Source organism: Ictalurus furcatus, chromosome 19, assembly GCF_023375685.1.
Source record: "Ictalurus furcatus strain D&B chromosome 19, Billie_1.0, whole genome shotgun sequence".
Taxonomy (NCBI): domain Eukaryota; kingdom Metazoa; phylum Chordata; class Actinopteri; order Siluriformes; family Ictaluridae; genus Ictalurus; species Ictalurus furcatus.
In genome coordinates this window covers 18,732,247-18,747,038 of record NC_071273.1, presented here as the reverse complement: position 1 = coordinate 18,747,038, position 14,792 = coordinate 18,732,247, and the positions used below count along the sequence as shown (strand labels likewise).

Sequence of the window (14,792 nt, the reverse complement as noted above, 5' to 3'; positions counted from 1 at the left end):
TTGGTTCACTGCACGTATAAAGCTGATGATATGAAGGTACTGTTGGCAAATTAGTGCCTTTTTAGATCCATTTAGTGATGTTATTTCAAATCAGAGCCTAGTGACAAATCTAATGAGCAGAGGTTAGTAAAATTCGGTTAGCAGTTCACATCACAGCTGCGGAACAGGTTTGCTTGACTCACCACGAGTGTGAAAAGCCTGACAGAGTTGCACTTGCATGAGTTTATGTTCCCTATGACCAATGACTGATCATGATTGTTCCCAATGACTAATACCTGATGACCACTGTTTCCAACCACCAAACACTGATCACCATTGTTCCCAACAACCAATCACTGATCACCATTGTCCCCAATGACCAATCACTGATCACCATTGTCCCCAATGACCAATCACTGATCACCATTGTTCCCAATGACCAATACCTGATGACCACTGTTTCCAACCACCAAACACTGATCACCATTGTTCCCAACGACCAATCACTGATCGCCGTTGTTCCCAATGACCAATCACTGATCATCATTGTTCCGAATGACCAATACCTGATCACCATTGTTCCCAATGACCAATACCTGATGACCACTGTTTCCAACCACCAAACACTGATCACCATTGTTCCCAACGACCAATGACTGATCATCATTGTTCCCAATGACCAATCACTGATCACCATTGTTCCCAATGACCAATCACTGATCATCATTGTTCCCAATGACCAATCACTGATCATCATTGTTCCCAATGACCAATCACTGATCATCACTGTTCCCAACGACCAATCACTAATCATCATTGTTCCCAATGACCAATCACTGATCACCATTGTTCCCAATGACCAATCACTGATCATAATTGTTCCCAACAACTAATCACTGATCACCATTGTTCCCAACGACTAATCACTGATCACCATTGTTCTCAATGACCAATCACAGATCACCATTGTTCCCTATGACCAATCACTGATCACCATTTGTCTCAATGGCCAATCACTGATCACTGCTGTTCCTAATGGCCAATCAGTCAGTACTTTTACATGGACAACAATATTGTGATATTAACCCGATTAAGACGATACTCTGATTAAGAAACTACCATGTAAACAGCGATTTCTGATTACCTTAATCTGGCTAAATCATACTCGAAGTAAACATAAATCGAATTAAGACATGTGGAGTATTCCTGTTTTAGTTGCATTATTGAAGTGCATTATAGACATGTACACACCTTAATCACACTATTAATGTCTTTTGGGAGTTTTCACCGCATTTTGCGACAGGACACGTACACACACGGTAGTGCTGACCAATGACCAATCATTGATCACCATTGTTCCCAATGTCCAATCACTGATCACCACTGCATGTCCCACCCGAGCAGTTCTTTGTTCTTTGTTTTAAACTCTCTTCTTGACTCTATTTGCAAGTAATAAATGGGAGTTATCTAATATGTACCAGTAACCATTTCCTTTGTGTCTATTCCCTGACTGCACATATCATTGATTCTTTTTGCCTGCATTCTGGATCAAAATGGTATTTTGTAAACATGCAAGTAGTTGCTGTGACCAAAGAATCCTTTTTTAACAATATATAAGTTATATTGTAGTGTTTTCTATTAGAGGGCGTACGGTGGTTAGTGGTTAACACGTTCACCTCACACCTCCAGGGTCGGGGGTTCGATTCCCACTGTGGCCCTGTGTGTGCAGAGTTTGCATGTTCTCCCCATGTTGCGGGGGTTTCCTCTGGGTACTCTGGTTTCCTCCCCCAGTCCAAAGACATGCATGGTAGGCTGATTGGCATGTCCAAAGTGTCCGTAGTGTAGGAATGGGTGTGTGAATGTGTATATGATTATGCCTTGTGATGGATTGGCACCCTGTCCAGGGTATACCCCACCTTGTGTCCGATGCTCCCTGGGATAGGCTTCAGGTTTCCCCGTGAGCCTGAAAAGGATTAAGCGGTATAGAAGATAGATGGATGGATGGATGGATGGATGTTTTCTATTCGGATCAAGATCTATTATATTCTACAATATTGTACTGTATTGTATTGTATTATAATATAAATGTCTACAGAAATTGCACCTTCTTCATGTAGCACGTTTTGATAATGATGATTCATGGAATATGACACCATCTGGAAACTTATACCAGGTTTTTTGAGCAAATATTTCCTCATGATAGAGTTTGTTACACCTTATGAGGCTGATTGTAAGTGAATTTTCAGACACCACTGCCCTCTTGAGGCTGATGTTCCTTGAATACACCTGGTATTCAGTGCCCTCTATCACTCTAATCTCAGTAGCTTGGGTCACAAGTGGTTTGACCCCACTTTTTCCATTTTGGATATGTTACTGATTTTAGAGCTCTGGAAAGCTGTTGATACCTGACGCTAATCTGATACTGATGTCCTCTTAGTAACAGAGTACATGCTTTGCAGAATTATGCCGCCAAGTTACTTGGAAAATCAGAGGCTCATGTGTTGTATGTGTTGTATGTGTTGTCTTGGTTAACATCACGGACACAGATTGGACAATATGATAAATCTGTCATAATACCAATCCAACATTTCACTTCAAGCCGGTGTCAATAAAGCATCGACCCTGATAAAGATGCTCAGTTTCAGATCCATACAGCTCTTTAAGCATCACATCCTTACCATAAACTTACTTTAAATAAAGCTGTCATCATGACTATTGGAATTCCATTTACACTGTTAAATCTTTAAAAAATTTTTTTTTTACTAAAGTATATGTTTCCACATAAAAGTTATATAACAAATATAGATTTCATGTCTTTTCACACTTAAGTATAACGTGATTCATTTTATGTAAAGATACACATTTGTCAGTAAGTGTATATGCTGTTGTGGTGGATATACTTCCTGATTAGAGATGTATTTATCTTTTTTCCCCTCTTTTAATGTTTGACTAGCCTACTACATTTACTCCTCAATTTGAACTAGGAACCTTTTTCTAATTATTAGAACCTCTATTACAGTAAACTGTCCACCCTGTTCTTGTATACATTCGTCTGAAGAAAATGATGTCATTTCTTTAAAATCACAAGACTTAGTCAAAGAATACATTTTTTCTTTTTAATGGAAAGTTTCCATCAAAGTAACAGCTGCCAGCAAATGTATGGGCATGCCTATTTTCTTTTACATTTCAATATGAAATAATAAGCAAGCGTGATGAAACGCTTTATGAAAGGATGAGAACAAGTGTGATTAAACAACAACTACTGAAGTTTTGTATTATTCGTAGATTTGATTACTTTTACATTTCTGTTGAACATCTTTGAGGAAACTGAACAAAACTGCTTGTATTAGAAATTTTTACATATAAATAATAATAATAATAATAATAATAATAATAATAATAATAATAATTTTCTCCGCTCATAAAACTGTACTTTAATTACGAGGAATGTATTATTACTTATAACAGATGTTTGACATATTTAAGTTTTGAACATTTTTGAGAAATAATATGAACATTTGCAGCAGGGACTTGAATCGAAACGCCGATTTGAGGCAAGCCTGTAGTACGGCGGTGGGGCGGTGCTCAATTGAAAACTACAAATCCCGTGGTGTGTACATAATGATGTCATTTCCGCGCGCGTTATCAACAGCCAATGAGTGTGCACGTCGTCGACGTAGCGTCCCTCCCCTTTTACAGTTGCTTTTTTTTCTTCTCTTCAGCGTTCAGCGACCGTCGGCGCCATATTGACGATTACAACGCCTTCTGCAAAACCGTGAAAAAACACCGTATTTGCCAAAATGCTGTACTTGGAGGACTACCTCGAAAGTAAGTCTATACCTGGTTTTATTTTTTCGTGATTGAATGGGCGAGTTTGTTTGAGTATCCGGCTCGTGTTTTGGTGATAATGGTACGCAGCTGTTAGCCTGCTAGGCTAGTCCGTCATTTTGGTTTTTCTTCTCTCTGGCAGTGATCGAGCAGCTACCCATGGATCTCCGCGACAGGTTTACGGAAATGCGAGAGATGGACCTGCAAGTGCAGAGTAAGACAGTGCGATCGGCCGGCAGTGTGACAACCAAGTGGGCTAAAGCTAAACACTACACTCTGAGTTAGAGGAATCACAACAACAACAATAATAACAACAACGACAACAACAATAATAATAGATGTTTATAACAGTTCAAGTGAATGGATTTGTTTTTCTTGTACATTTTGTGATGAGAGCTGAACTTAAGTGCAGTTCTACAAGTCAGGTGAAGTTTGGAGGATCATTTTAAAAGTAAAGATGCGCGGAAACTACTTCAGGCTGGAGTGTCACAAAAAAACAAAAACAAACAAATCTCAGTTTAGTAAACAATTACAACAACAACTTTTTTTTAATGTGTTCGTGTGTCAGCATCTGAAAGGAGGATTTCTGAAAGCCCCAGTGGATACTTAACTTATATCACCTACGAAGCAGATCACACTAATTATATATTTTGTTTTTCAAAGTTCTGTAAATGCAGTGTCCTGCATAAGTATTCGCACCCCCCGCACACACCCACACCCCTTGACGTTTTCTACATTTCGCAGTGTTACGACCTGGGATTAGTGTGGAATTAATTAGGATTTTTCTTCTGATGATGAATAATTAATGTTCTCTCTTTGTCTGTGTGGGTTTCCTCGGGGTTCTCTGCTTTCCTTCCAACCCCCTCGAAGCATGCCGTTGTGGGCAATTTAGCATCTGATGCACCTAAGTGTAGATCAGTCTGTCCAGGATTTTTAGATTTTCGATCACAGAAATGAACGCCAAATCATGGAAACTCCGCAATATTCAGAGGAGCGTGCGATTTTTCTGAATTACAGCAGGTTTGGGCCAAGATGTGTCATGTGACGTCATCACAACGCGCGTTGAGCCAAAGCCCTGTCGAACATAAGTACAGATGAACGGTCTCAGCAAACATCACAGTGCAAAATAATTTAACGCAGTTGCGATTTTAGCTAATTCAAGTAGTTTGCTGCAAAAAAGCACAAAAAACTCTGCACATTGTGTCACAAATTTTTAATAAAGCCTCAGCATTTTTGGCCGCAACAACCACAACAAAAACTCTGGTAAATGTGTGTGTCCATAAATGGACTGGTGGCTCATCCTGGGCGTGTTCCCAGGATTGGCTCTGGATCCACCGCCTTGACCCTGACCAGGATAAAACGCTTACTGAAGATGTATGAGTGAATTACATATCATCAGCATGTTTTATCAGTCGCTGTGTAGCGTAATAATGGAGACCGCTCTTTTTATTTATTTATTTTTTTCCATATATATTTTTTTTTAATCCAAATTTCCAATTCTGTTTTGGCTCATGACGATTTTAATTTAAAACAACAGTATGAATTTATTTGAGCTTTATAATGATCTTTATTAGGCTGGTCCTGGCCGGCTCTAAAGTCTCTAAAGGAGGTAATTACCTGGCACATGCTGAGTATTTTCATGGCAATGATTCAAATGTGTGTAAAAATGCATCTTATTACCGTCTTACTGAGCTAGTGTAATATCGTGTGTAAAAACTCAAAGGCTGGTGGTGAAAATTTTATTATGGAATCTATCTATGTATAAAAGGATCTTTTAAGAACATCGTTGTTTGGGTTTGTTATGGTCAGTAACTCCACATTCTGATCCGACCCCGAGTCGGTGAGTACTTTGAGATGGCCGTGCTCATCATAACGCTGTTTGCGCTTTACAGATGCTATGGACCAGCTGGAGCAGAGAGTTAATGAGTTCTTTGCCAACGCTAAGAAGAACAAACCCGAATGGAGGGAGGAGCAGATGGAGGTTATTAAGAAGGTAGGGGATAAAAGATGCAATTTTCACCAAGCACCAATAGAACATCTGCTAGAATAGCTCTTTAGTCCCAAAACAGACGGCTTTATTTACCATTCTGCCTACCTTGCATTCGTATTTTGTTGTTTTTTTTAGTTTGCAGAGATTTATATATAATATACACACACAGACGCACACACAGCTAAATCGTTCTCACTGCATGTAAACCCTCATGTCACTTTACTTTTTACAAACTTTGCCTGTTGAAGGTGATCGCTGGAATGACTCTGAAATGACTGCAATGATTTGCTTTCTGTCAGGACTATTATAAAGCGTTGGAAGATGCTGATGAAAAAGTCCAATTAGCCAATCAAATCTATGATCTGGTGAGTGAAAAACTGTTTATAGTGCACTACATCTGATTAGCCACTAGGTGGCAGTCAGTCACAATATGACAGTCAATAAACTATGGAGCTTAGGAAGAAGTTGAATTTCACAAGCAACAAGATGAATTTCTTAGAGAAAAAAAAAACCCTGGTGAAATGCTGATAGTTATTAAAAGTATGTTTTGATGTTGATTAAGAGGTTTTGTTGTGATTAGGTGGATCGTCACTTGAGGAAGTTGGATCAGGAGCTTGCAAAGTTCAAAATGGAGCTTGAAGCGGACAACGCCGGCATTACAGAGGTCCTGGAGAGACGTGAGTAACGGACAGCTGTTGTTCAGTCAGCATGCGTAGAACAATTTTACATTTGCAATGTTTTGCCGGTTTTATTCGAACCCTGGTCCTCTTCAGTGCGGTTCTTTAGGCAGACGAGAACACAGTAATTGTCTGACCGGGGGTTTTCTGAGTACGCTACCAAGCAAACTCCAGTGTGGTTCGATTGCAGGGAAAAGGCGACCCAACTGCAGGAAGCAGCAAACATTGTGTGTTTTCGGTGGAGCGTCTTTGTAGATGTGAGCTGCTGCACTGAGCTACGAGACGCAAGCAGATTTTGTATCCAGGCTGTTATTTTTTTATTCATACTTGCCTGTCATTCATGTAAGCTTAACAACCAGAAAATGAATAGCCTTCTTCTTATTGATTTTTGCCAAACAGTACTCCTTCACAATCTCTCCTCCTCCTTCACTACACACACGCACATGGCCAAGGACATGCAGTCTGGTAGATGGTAGAATTATTTTAACTCTGCAGATTAATTAATCTGCATGGATGACAGAAGATCATTTCAGAAGCAGGGACACACAGTATGTGGAAACACTGGCAAAGCTGAGCAAGTGAAGCAGTCATAAAGATCTCCTGCTCACAGTTAAACATACTGAGAGAAAATAAACCATCTTAGTAGACGCACTCGTATAACATCTCCGATGTACCTGGTATGTGAGGATGGAATACTATAGCTCAACATGATGCTATATTCGGAACCTTGCATGGCTGCAGCTAATGCGTATTTTCATAAGCGATTAATTGGCTGATTATTTTATCGATTAATTGGATGAAAAAAACAGAACTTTCAATACCATTTTTTTCCATTTACTTAAAATCTACAAACTGAGTCTTGCGAATATAAACTTCAGACTGAAAGTTTAGTCTTTAGTTTAGTTTATATTCTATGTAAGTATTTCTGCATTATTTTTTTATGGATGCGCAAGAAAGCACTGATGATGAAACTACAGTCCTAAATTAATAAGAAAATTTCACTTTCACTGCGCCTTGTGGTTTCTGTTACTCACTGCTTTTAGCATAATGTTTTACTCCTGTTTACTCAGGCCATAGGGTTTTAAATAGACATTAGAGATCTTACTCACATTCCCATTGTTTATCACCGTGTCTACAATACACGTGAGGAGCAACACGGCCTCGTAACTAATACATCACTCCCGTTATAATAAACGACTGACTTTACACTTCAATTGCGCAAATACAGCGTATACTGACAAACTGGAATTAAACGAAACCTTTTAAGCAACTTGCACCAGTTTCCCCAACCCAAAGCGCAGTTTCCATCTAGTGAGTCGAAGAGAACAAATGCGTTACTTCACGATAAACGCGCCAAATACCTAAAAGAATAATGAATTTGCTGCTGTGGGAGAAGCCACTGTGGGCCATTTTGTATATAATAAATGACTTGCATCTCATCGCGCGTAGATGAAACGCAATAAACCCGCTCATGTCATCTTGCGTTCGGAGGCGGGAGCCTGCTCTTTGAGAACGCAGTCGTGCAACACGGGTCTGGGAGGTGATTATACAGAACCTCTCTAGCAGTGTCACATTACGTGCATTTGACGTCACGCGCCACCGACTGGGAAACGGTTTATGCTTCCTGTTAGTAAAGAAACCGCTCGTGTTCCATTTGAGATGATACTACCCTTCTGAAATTCATACACTAGATGGTAGAGTGCATAGTGTAAGTGTACAGTATGTCATTTGGGACACAACTTTGGTCTGTACTCTCCGATGCGTGTTTTCGGAACAGAAGTAACGCAGTCAGTAAATTGATTCGTTGACAACGATTTTCATAACTGATTATTATCATTGATTAGTTGTTGTAGCTCTAAAACCTTGTTAGTAAAGGATAATTATGAACTCTCCCATAGTCTGTGTTAATGCACTCGACATATGTTATTACGCTACATTAGTTACCACTTTGAAGATTAGTCAGTTAGATTTCCAGGCATCCAGAACATGGGACTCATCTCTTCATGGTTTTTCTGTGCTCAGTGGGCTAGCAAAGCATACTGTATGAAGTTTCCCCCGAGGGGAGTTTGTCATTTTGGAGGAATAGGAAGGTTTATCTGTATTTACACTGCAAATGCCATTCTGCTCGCAGTCAGCATTTGACTGTACAAATTCTACTCTGCTCCTTTAGTCTAAATTGGTTTGTGTTTGCATTTGCATGCTTACTCTTGTTGAGCCATTTTAATAATTCTTTCTTTTTCTTACTGCAGGATCGTTGGAAATGGACAGTCCTTCTCAACCTGTCAATAACCATCATGTTCACTCGCACGTTACGGGAGAAAGTAAGATGCACCACCTCTCTCTCTCTCTCTCTCTCTCTCTACCAGACATGCTCTCATACTTTCTACTCTATTGTGTTTCTGTAACATGTGTGTCTGTGTGCACTTATCAGAAAGGAAGTACAGCGCACCAACTCACCACACTACTGAGCATGTGCCAGAGAAGAAGTTTAAATCTGAAGCTCTGCTCTCGACGCTCACATCAGACGCCTCCAAAGAGAACACGCCGGGTAAAGAAAGCATAAAATGTTCTCTATAAACATTTAAAATTGCTCATATTGCTTGACTGCCTCAGTTGTTTTGCTAATGTGTGTGTGTGTGTGTGTGTGTGTGTGTGTGTGAGACAGGCTGCAGAGTGAACAGCACGTCCTCTTCGTCCAACAGTGTGTACAATGTGAACTCCTCCCAAGCTCTTTCCTCCTACAACCTGACCTCTCTGCCAATGGGTCCAGCCGCCGGTGCAGGGGCCATCAGTATGGCAGCGGCTCAGGCAGTGCAGGCCACAGCACAGGTGAAACAAAACTCGCTCACTCCTTCCTTCTTCCCCACCTTTCCTTCCTTCCTTCTTCCCGTCTGCAACATCTGTACTGTTTCAGTACACATATAATTGTTAAATTACTCGGGCTGTAAAAACTAAGTGCGCTATTCAAATTTTCATCATAATGACGTTTAAAGGGAAAAATGAATATTTATGTTTGTTTCATGCAACATTTTAGTTCCCGAGCACTCTGGTCTTTTGAACCCGTTGTCGCTTGATGTAGGAAAATGAATGCAAATATAAGCTTGACACTCTTTTTTTTTTTTTTTAATTCAATATTTAATATAAACAAAACATCTGGTTTCAAAGTGATATTGCTCTTAACAATTTCCAACAGTCCCCCGTTTTCCCTGGCAAAATATCAAAAAGTTGTTTTGTTAAAATAATAATAATAATTCCACACTGCATTAGGTTATACAAAGTTAAACGTACAGAGTTTGTCTATGAAATCCAGTGTTGAATGTGCTATATTAGATCTTATAGCTGTTTTGTGGTGCTTGTATGGTCTCGCATTGCAGATGAAGGAGGGCAGGAGGACGTCGAGTATGAAGGCTTCCTACGAGGCCATTAAGAATGATATCCTGGCTCGGGACTTTGCTTCGAGCAGAGAGTCTTCTGGCTACATGTCCTCGACTCTGGCCTCCACTCTCACACAGAACCTCACCACCAGCAACAGCTCAGACTCCCGTGCAGGACGCAAGAGCAAGTAAGAGTCTCACACACACTTAACACATGTTCCCATCGGTAATATGGTCCTCATGTAGCCTTTTCACAGATTTATTTGGTACATTAGTTATAGTCTAGTTACTTTTGTTATGTTGCTGTTACAGGGAACGGTATATTTTTATTGGAAAATGGAGCGTCATATGTTCTATTCAGAAACCTTTCATTTCATACTATTTGAAAAGTTGTGAAAGAGCCGTGTGAAGTAATTATACTCGTACTATGTATATGTATATTTATATTTATGTATAACTATGTATATTTGGATTATGATTCTCATTCCAGGAAACCAGATTAGTAGAGCTGAACTGACTATTTTAATCTGACCTTATGACAGATGGTTGATGAAAATGCCACGGCCTTTTTTCAAGACTGAGTCTGTTGCGGATTCAGATTTGCGTAGCTGAAAATAAAGTCTAATGAACCTTTAAAATTCAAACAACCAGAATTATGACAATCGTGATTTTCTTTTTTACATGTAAGAATAATAAATAAAAAACAAGCTCACTATTTTTCCACCCTTCTCTGTTCTTCGTGAGCTGTTCTTGAAGAGAATAAATAATGTAACAACTTTACAACAACTATACAGGGGTCATTGTTTGCAAGGGTAAAAAAAAAAAACTCATAGAAATTTTTTTATGAATTCAAAGGCAGGATTTTGAGAATTCTCTTAACAGGAAGCCTAAAATCAGACTTCCTGACCGGCACACGTGCTATGCATGTAAATCGTGTATTAGGGATGGGCGATATAGACTTAACTAACAATGTAAACGACGATATGAAAATGGTCACATTCAGCACTTTTCTAGTGTTTGATGTTACTTGTTGATGCTTTCTTCTGGCACAACTTCTGACTTTCCTCATATTCTGGTCGGGGCTTTTGCTTGAGGTGTTGGAACCAATTTGATGTGTTTCCACCCTTTTGTTGATGTTTGATTTACCGGTCTTCTGTACCCAAACCACTGCCATGTTACAGAGGAAGCTCCTTTTTTGGAGATGAATTCTTCTCCCTTGTGGGACATGTCTTTCTCCATGCTTGTTCTGGTTTTACATGCGAGATGCCCACGTTTTGGCTAAACAAATCTGTTAAAAATAACCGGCGGGCAGCGGTAGAAAGCCGTTTTTTGCCCTCCAGGTGGGCGTTCCTATAAGAATGTGACGTCACGTGAAAACTATGTATCGTAGTTTTGTGGCCTGTCATGGACGATACGATCTGACACAGCCCTAGCATGTACGTTAAATATCTGTATCGCTCTCTTCTGTCTCGTGTGTGCAGAAACAACAATAAGTCTTCCAACCACCAATCCTCGTCATCTTCGTCCTCTTCCTCCCTGTCGTCCTGTTCCTCCTCCTCGGCTCTGGCTCACGAGCTGGCGCAGCAGACGGCCGCGCTACCAGAGAGCGACAGCAGCGGCCAAGTGGACTGGACTTACGACCCCAACGAGCCCCGCTACTGCATTTGCAACCAGGTGCGCGCACACATCTCTTTGTTTTTACAGGCACATTGAGTGAATTAGTCCACTTCATTACTGAATTGGTCCAGGGTTGCAGAGAGTATGTAAAGTATATTGCGTTCGTTATAAAATCCATTTTAATAACGGTGAAATTCTGGCATGCAGACACATGTAAATATTATAAATATAATAATATTAGTTTAGGCTTTGTAAATGAAAAACAGACCGTTATTGCTTAACCACTCAGGAAGTATCATTACCTGCCTGTAAATCAGAAAATCCAGTGTTTAGGCTGATGTTTTTGAGTCATGGCTTTGTGTTTGCCTTATAAAATAGTTAGCTAGAGCAAACTTGGGGCAAAATCTCAGATCGTACCAGTAAGAACCTGTCCCGTGTGGTTAGGTGTATACACTACCGGTCAAAAGTTTGGGGACTTCAAACTCCAGTGTCTCCAAACTTTTGACACCGGTAGTGTATTTAATATATTTATATTATTATTATATCTCAGTCATTCTGAGAGTATTATTGGAGTATATATGAAGAATATTACTGGAGCAGCATGTCTACTGGAGTAAATGTACTATTTTTTTTAGTAATTAGTAGTAATTTCACATTAACATTTGAAAGTACTTTATATTTTACTTAGTGATGTAACAGTTTAGTTTAGTCTGACTTGTTGTTTTAGGTTGGTGGAAATTCCAATATCGCTGGCTGGCTATTTTCCAAAATTCCATCGCAGCCCACACCCACTTACAGTGTTATTTCTTCGTCGCTTGTTTCAGTGAATATTCTTGTGAAGTAAATGTGATGTCTAAAATGAGTTGTAAACACAATGCCATGAGTGCTACTGTATACAGTTTGGTAAATTATTTAGTCTCTGATATCCCCCCCCCGAAGTTTATATAAGTGTGTGTGTGTGTGTGTGTGCGTGTGCGCGTGCAAATGTATTGGCTCCCACAGTGTCTTCGTATTAGGATGGGCCACAAAACAACAATACGTTTGTTAATCATATTGTGTGTTACTCCAAAACAACATGTAGTACCATGTACTACTCTCTCTCTCTCTCTCTCTCTCTCTCTCTTCAGTTGCATGTGTCTTTAATCTTTGCCTCTGCACAAGTGCATAATAAGTCTCTCTACATTTGCAGGTGTCTTATGGAGAGATGGTTGGCTGTGATAACCAGGATGTAAGTGCACTTCCTCCAGTCAAATAACTTCAGTAAACACAGCTTGGTCACTGGCTTCTTTATATGAGACCTTTTACACAGCGGGCTAGATGAGTGCTTTATTCATAGTTGACTAAAGCCATGAGCATCATGTGGTGTGTTCACGTAGAACCTGTGTGTGTGTGTGTGTGTGTGTGTGTGTGTGTGTGTGTGTGTGTGTGTGCGCGCTTGTGCTTTCAGTTTGGGAAAGTGAATAAACACTGTGTGAGTGGTTCAAGTCATAACACTTGCTGGAATTATGGACCAGTCATGGCAGATAGCTTATGATTGAGGTTGACTATTTGTCTAGATAGCTAGCACAGTTATTCAGATGTAAGGGCGTAGTGATGGTGGAAACCAGACAAACTTGTCCGGAATATCAACTTCCCTCTTAAATGTGTTGGCAAAGTAAGAATAAGTATACTTGGTATTGAAAGTCTGTGAATTCCGGCATATCGAGCAACTTCATAGGGAAAACTTAGCTTTCACATTAGCCATAATCATGGTGAACACATGGCTCCGTTTGAACCTAGCAATATTTAGCATCACTAAGAGCACTTCGTAATACGATTGTGATCATCTCATCTCTACTGACATCTGTAATGGTTACATTTTCTTCCTGACAAGTCGGCCAAAAAAGTAAGCCACTCACTTCAGTCCCTCCATCATTTCAGCGATTTTGAGATTGCAGAAATTAACGTGAAATCAAGCAAGCAAACTCTGTGATATTTGGAGGTGCTTGCAATTTTTCAGAATTACAAAAGATGTTCTCCAGATTTGGGAAAAGATGCGTCGTTCGACGTCAGTCAAAGCCATCTTCAACTCACGTGTGTCGAACATGAGTACAGCTAAAAGGTCTCATTTACTAACAGACATCGTGAGTGGCAATTACCTGCAAATGTAATTTCGCCAATTCGTAGTTTTCCGCAAAAAAATAAAGCACAAAAAACTCGCAAATTTAGAAGGAGAAAAAAACCGGCAGCACAATCATACAATTTTGCAAACAATCACAAAAAGCCTCCACTAAATCCTGTACGGACTGCTTTCAGATGCTCTGTAGAAAACTAGAAACGACACATTGTGTTCATCTGAACGATTTCTTGTTTCTGCAGTGTCCTATCGAGTGGTTCCACTACGGCTGCGTGGGCTTGACCGAGGCACCCAAAGGAAAGTGGTATTGCCCACAGTGTACAGCAGCCATGAAGAGGAGAGGAAGCCGGCATAAATAGACATTCATCACCCTAGAGATGACCCCAAAAACCCTACCCAATCTCACTGCCTGATTCGACCCCTGTTTCCCCTTGTAAAAAAAACTGTGTGAGGGAAGTCTTCAATGTGATCTCCGGTTTGTGAAATGTGAAAATGAGCTTTTGAGGAAATTCTGTGTGTGTGTTTGTGTGTGTGTAAATGTAAGATGAGACACGACCTTTTAGTTATTTTTATCTTCGATTAAAGTCCTGATTGGTAGGGGAGAGTTGTTAATATACACCCAACCCTCAGACATTCCTCAGCCTACCATGTGTGATGGTAGGGGTCATGACCTCCAGCACAAATTAGTGCATCTCACTCCTATTATTCCATATTCGCAAAGACAAGACGAACTCGGGAATGTGCTGATGAACTATGGACCCCGGAAATTGACACGAAATCCGCAGTGCCTCTGAACGAGACGAGCCTGACGATACTGGTGTTATCTGGAAGTATTTATATTCAGTACACAAGGGGTTTTCAATCGAGGTCCTGGGGTTCCCCCTGCACTGCTGATTTAGTGTTTTCTCTGCTCTAAAATGCACATTTTTAACTCATGCAGGGTTCCGTAATGAGCCGGTGAGTGGATTCAGGTCTGTTGGGAGCAGAAAAAACACTAAATCCTCTGTACTGCAGCAGTTCGTGACCAGAAATATGGGATACGCTGCAGTATTTATATTGAATTGTGCTTCACTTGGGGATGGAACCTCATATCACCCAAGACCTCACACATTTCAAGGAATTTGTGTTTATCTGTAAGAGTGCATTTATTTACATATTAGTCAGGATTTCATTCAGCTGAGTGATTGAGCGCACAAATAATAAAAAAACAA

The 14,792-nt window shown here is 40.1% G+C and overlaps 1 protein-coding gene across 1 annotated transcript; it reads left to right on the top strand.

Annotated features, from left to right (window-relative positions):
- Window positions 1-3,522: 3,522 nt before the first annotated feature.
- On the top strand, window positions 3,523-14,792 carry ing3 (inhibitor of growth family, member 3). The gene is made up of 12 exons (XM_053650673.1): window positions 3,523-3,807; window positions 3,950-4,021; window positions 5,700-5,800; window positions 6,097-6,162; window positions 6,378-6,474; window positions 8,724-8,795; window positions 8,906-9,022; window positions 9,140-9,303; window positions 9,849-10,036; window positions 11,330-11,522; window positions 12,655-12,693; window positions 13,824-14,792. Exons 1-12 carry the CDS (start codon window positions 3,780-3,782, stop codon window positions 13,938-13,940), a joined length of 1,254 nt encoding a protein of 417 aa, XP_053506648.1. The 5' UTR covers window positions 3,523-3,779; the 3' UTR covers window positions 13,941-14,792.

Coding starts and splice junctions, on each gene's coding strand:
- ing3 (XM_053650673.1), top strand. CDS start 3,780: ATGCTGTACTTGGAGGACTACCTCGAAA. Junction 6,475..8,723: donor TACAGAGGTCCTGGAGAGAC/GTGAGTAACGGA, acceptor TTCTTACTGCAG/GATCGTTGGAAATGGACAGT. Junction 9,304..9,848: donor CAGTGCAGGCCACAGCACAG/GTGAAACAAAAC, acceptor CTCGCATTGCAG/ATGAAGGAGGGCAGGAGGAC.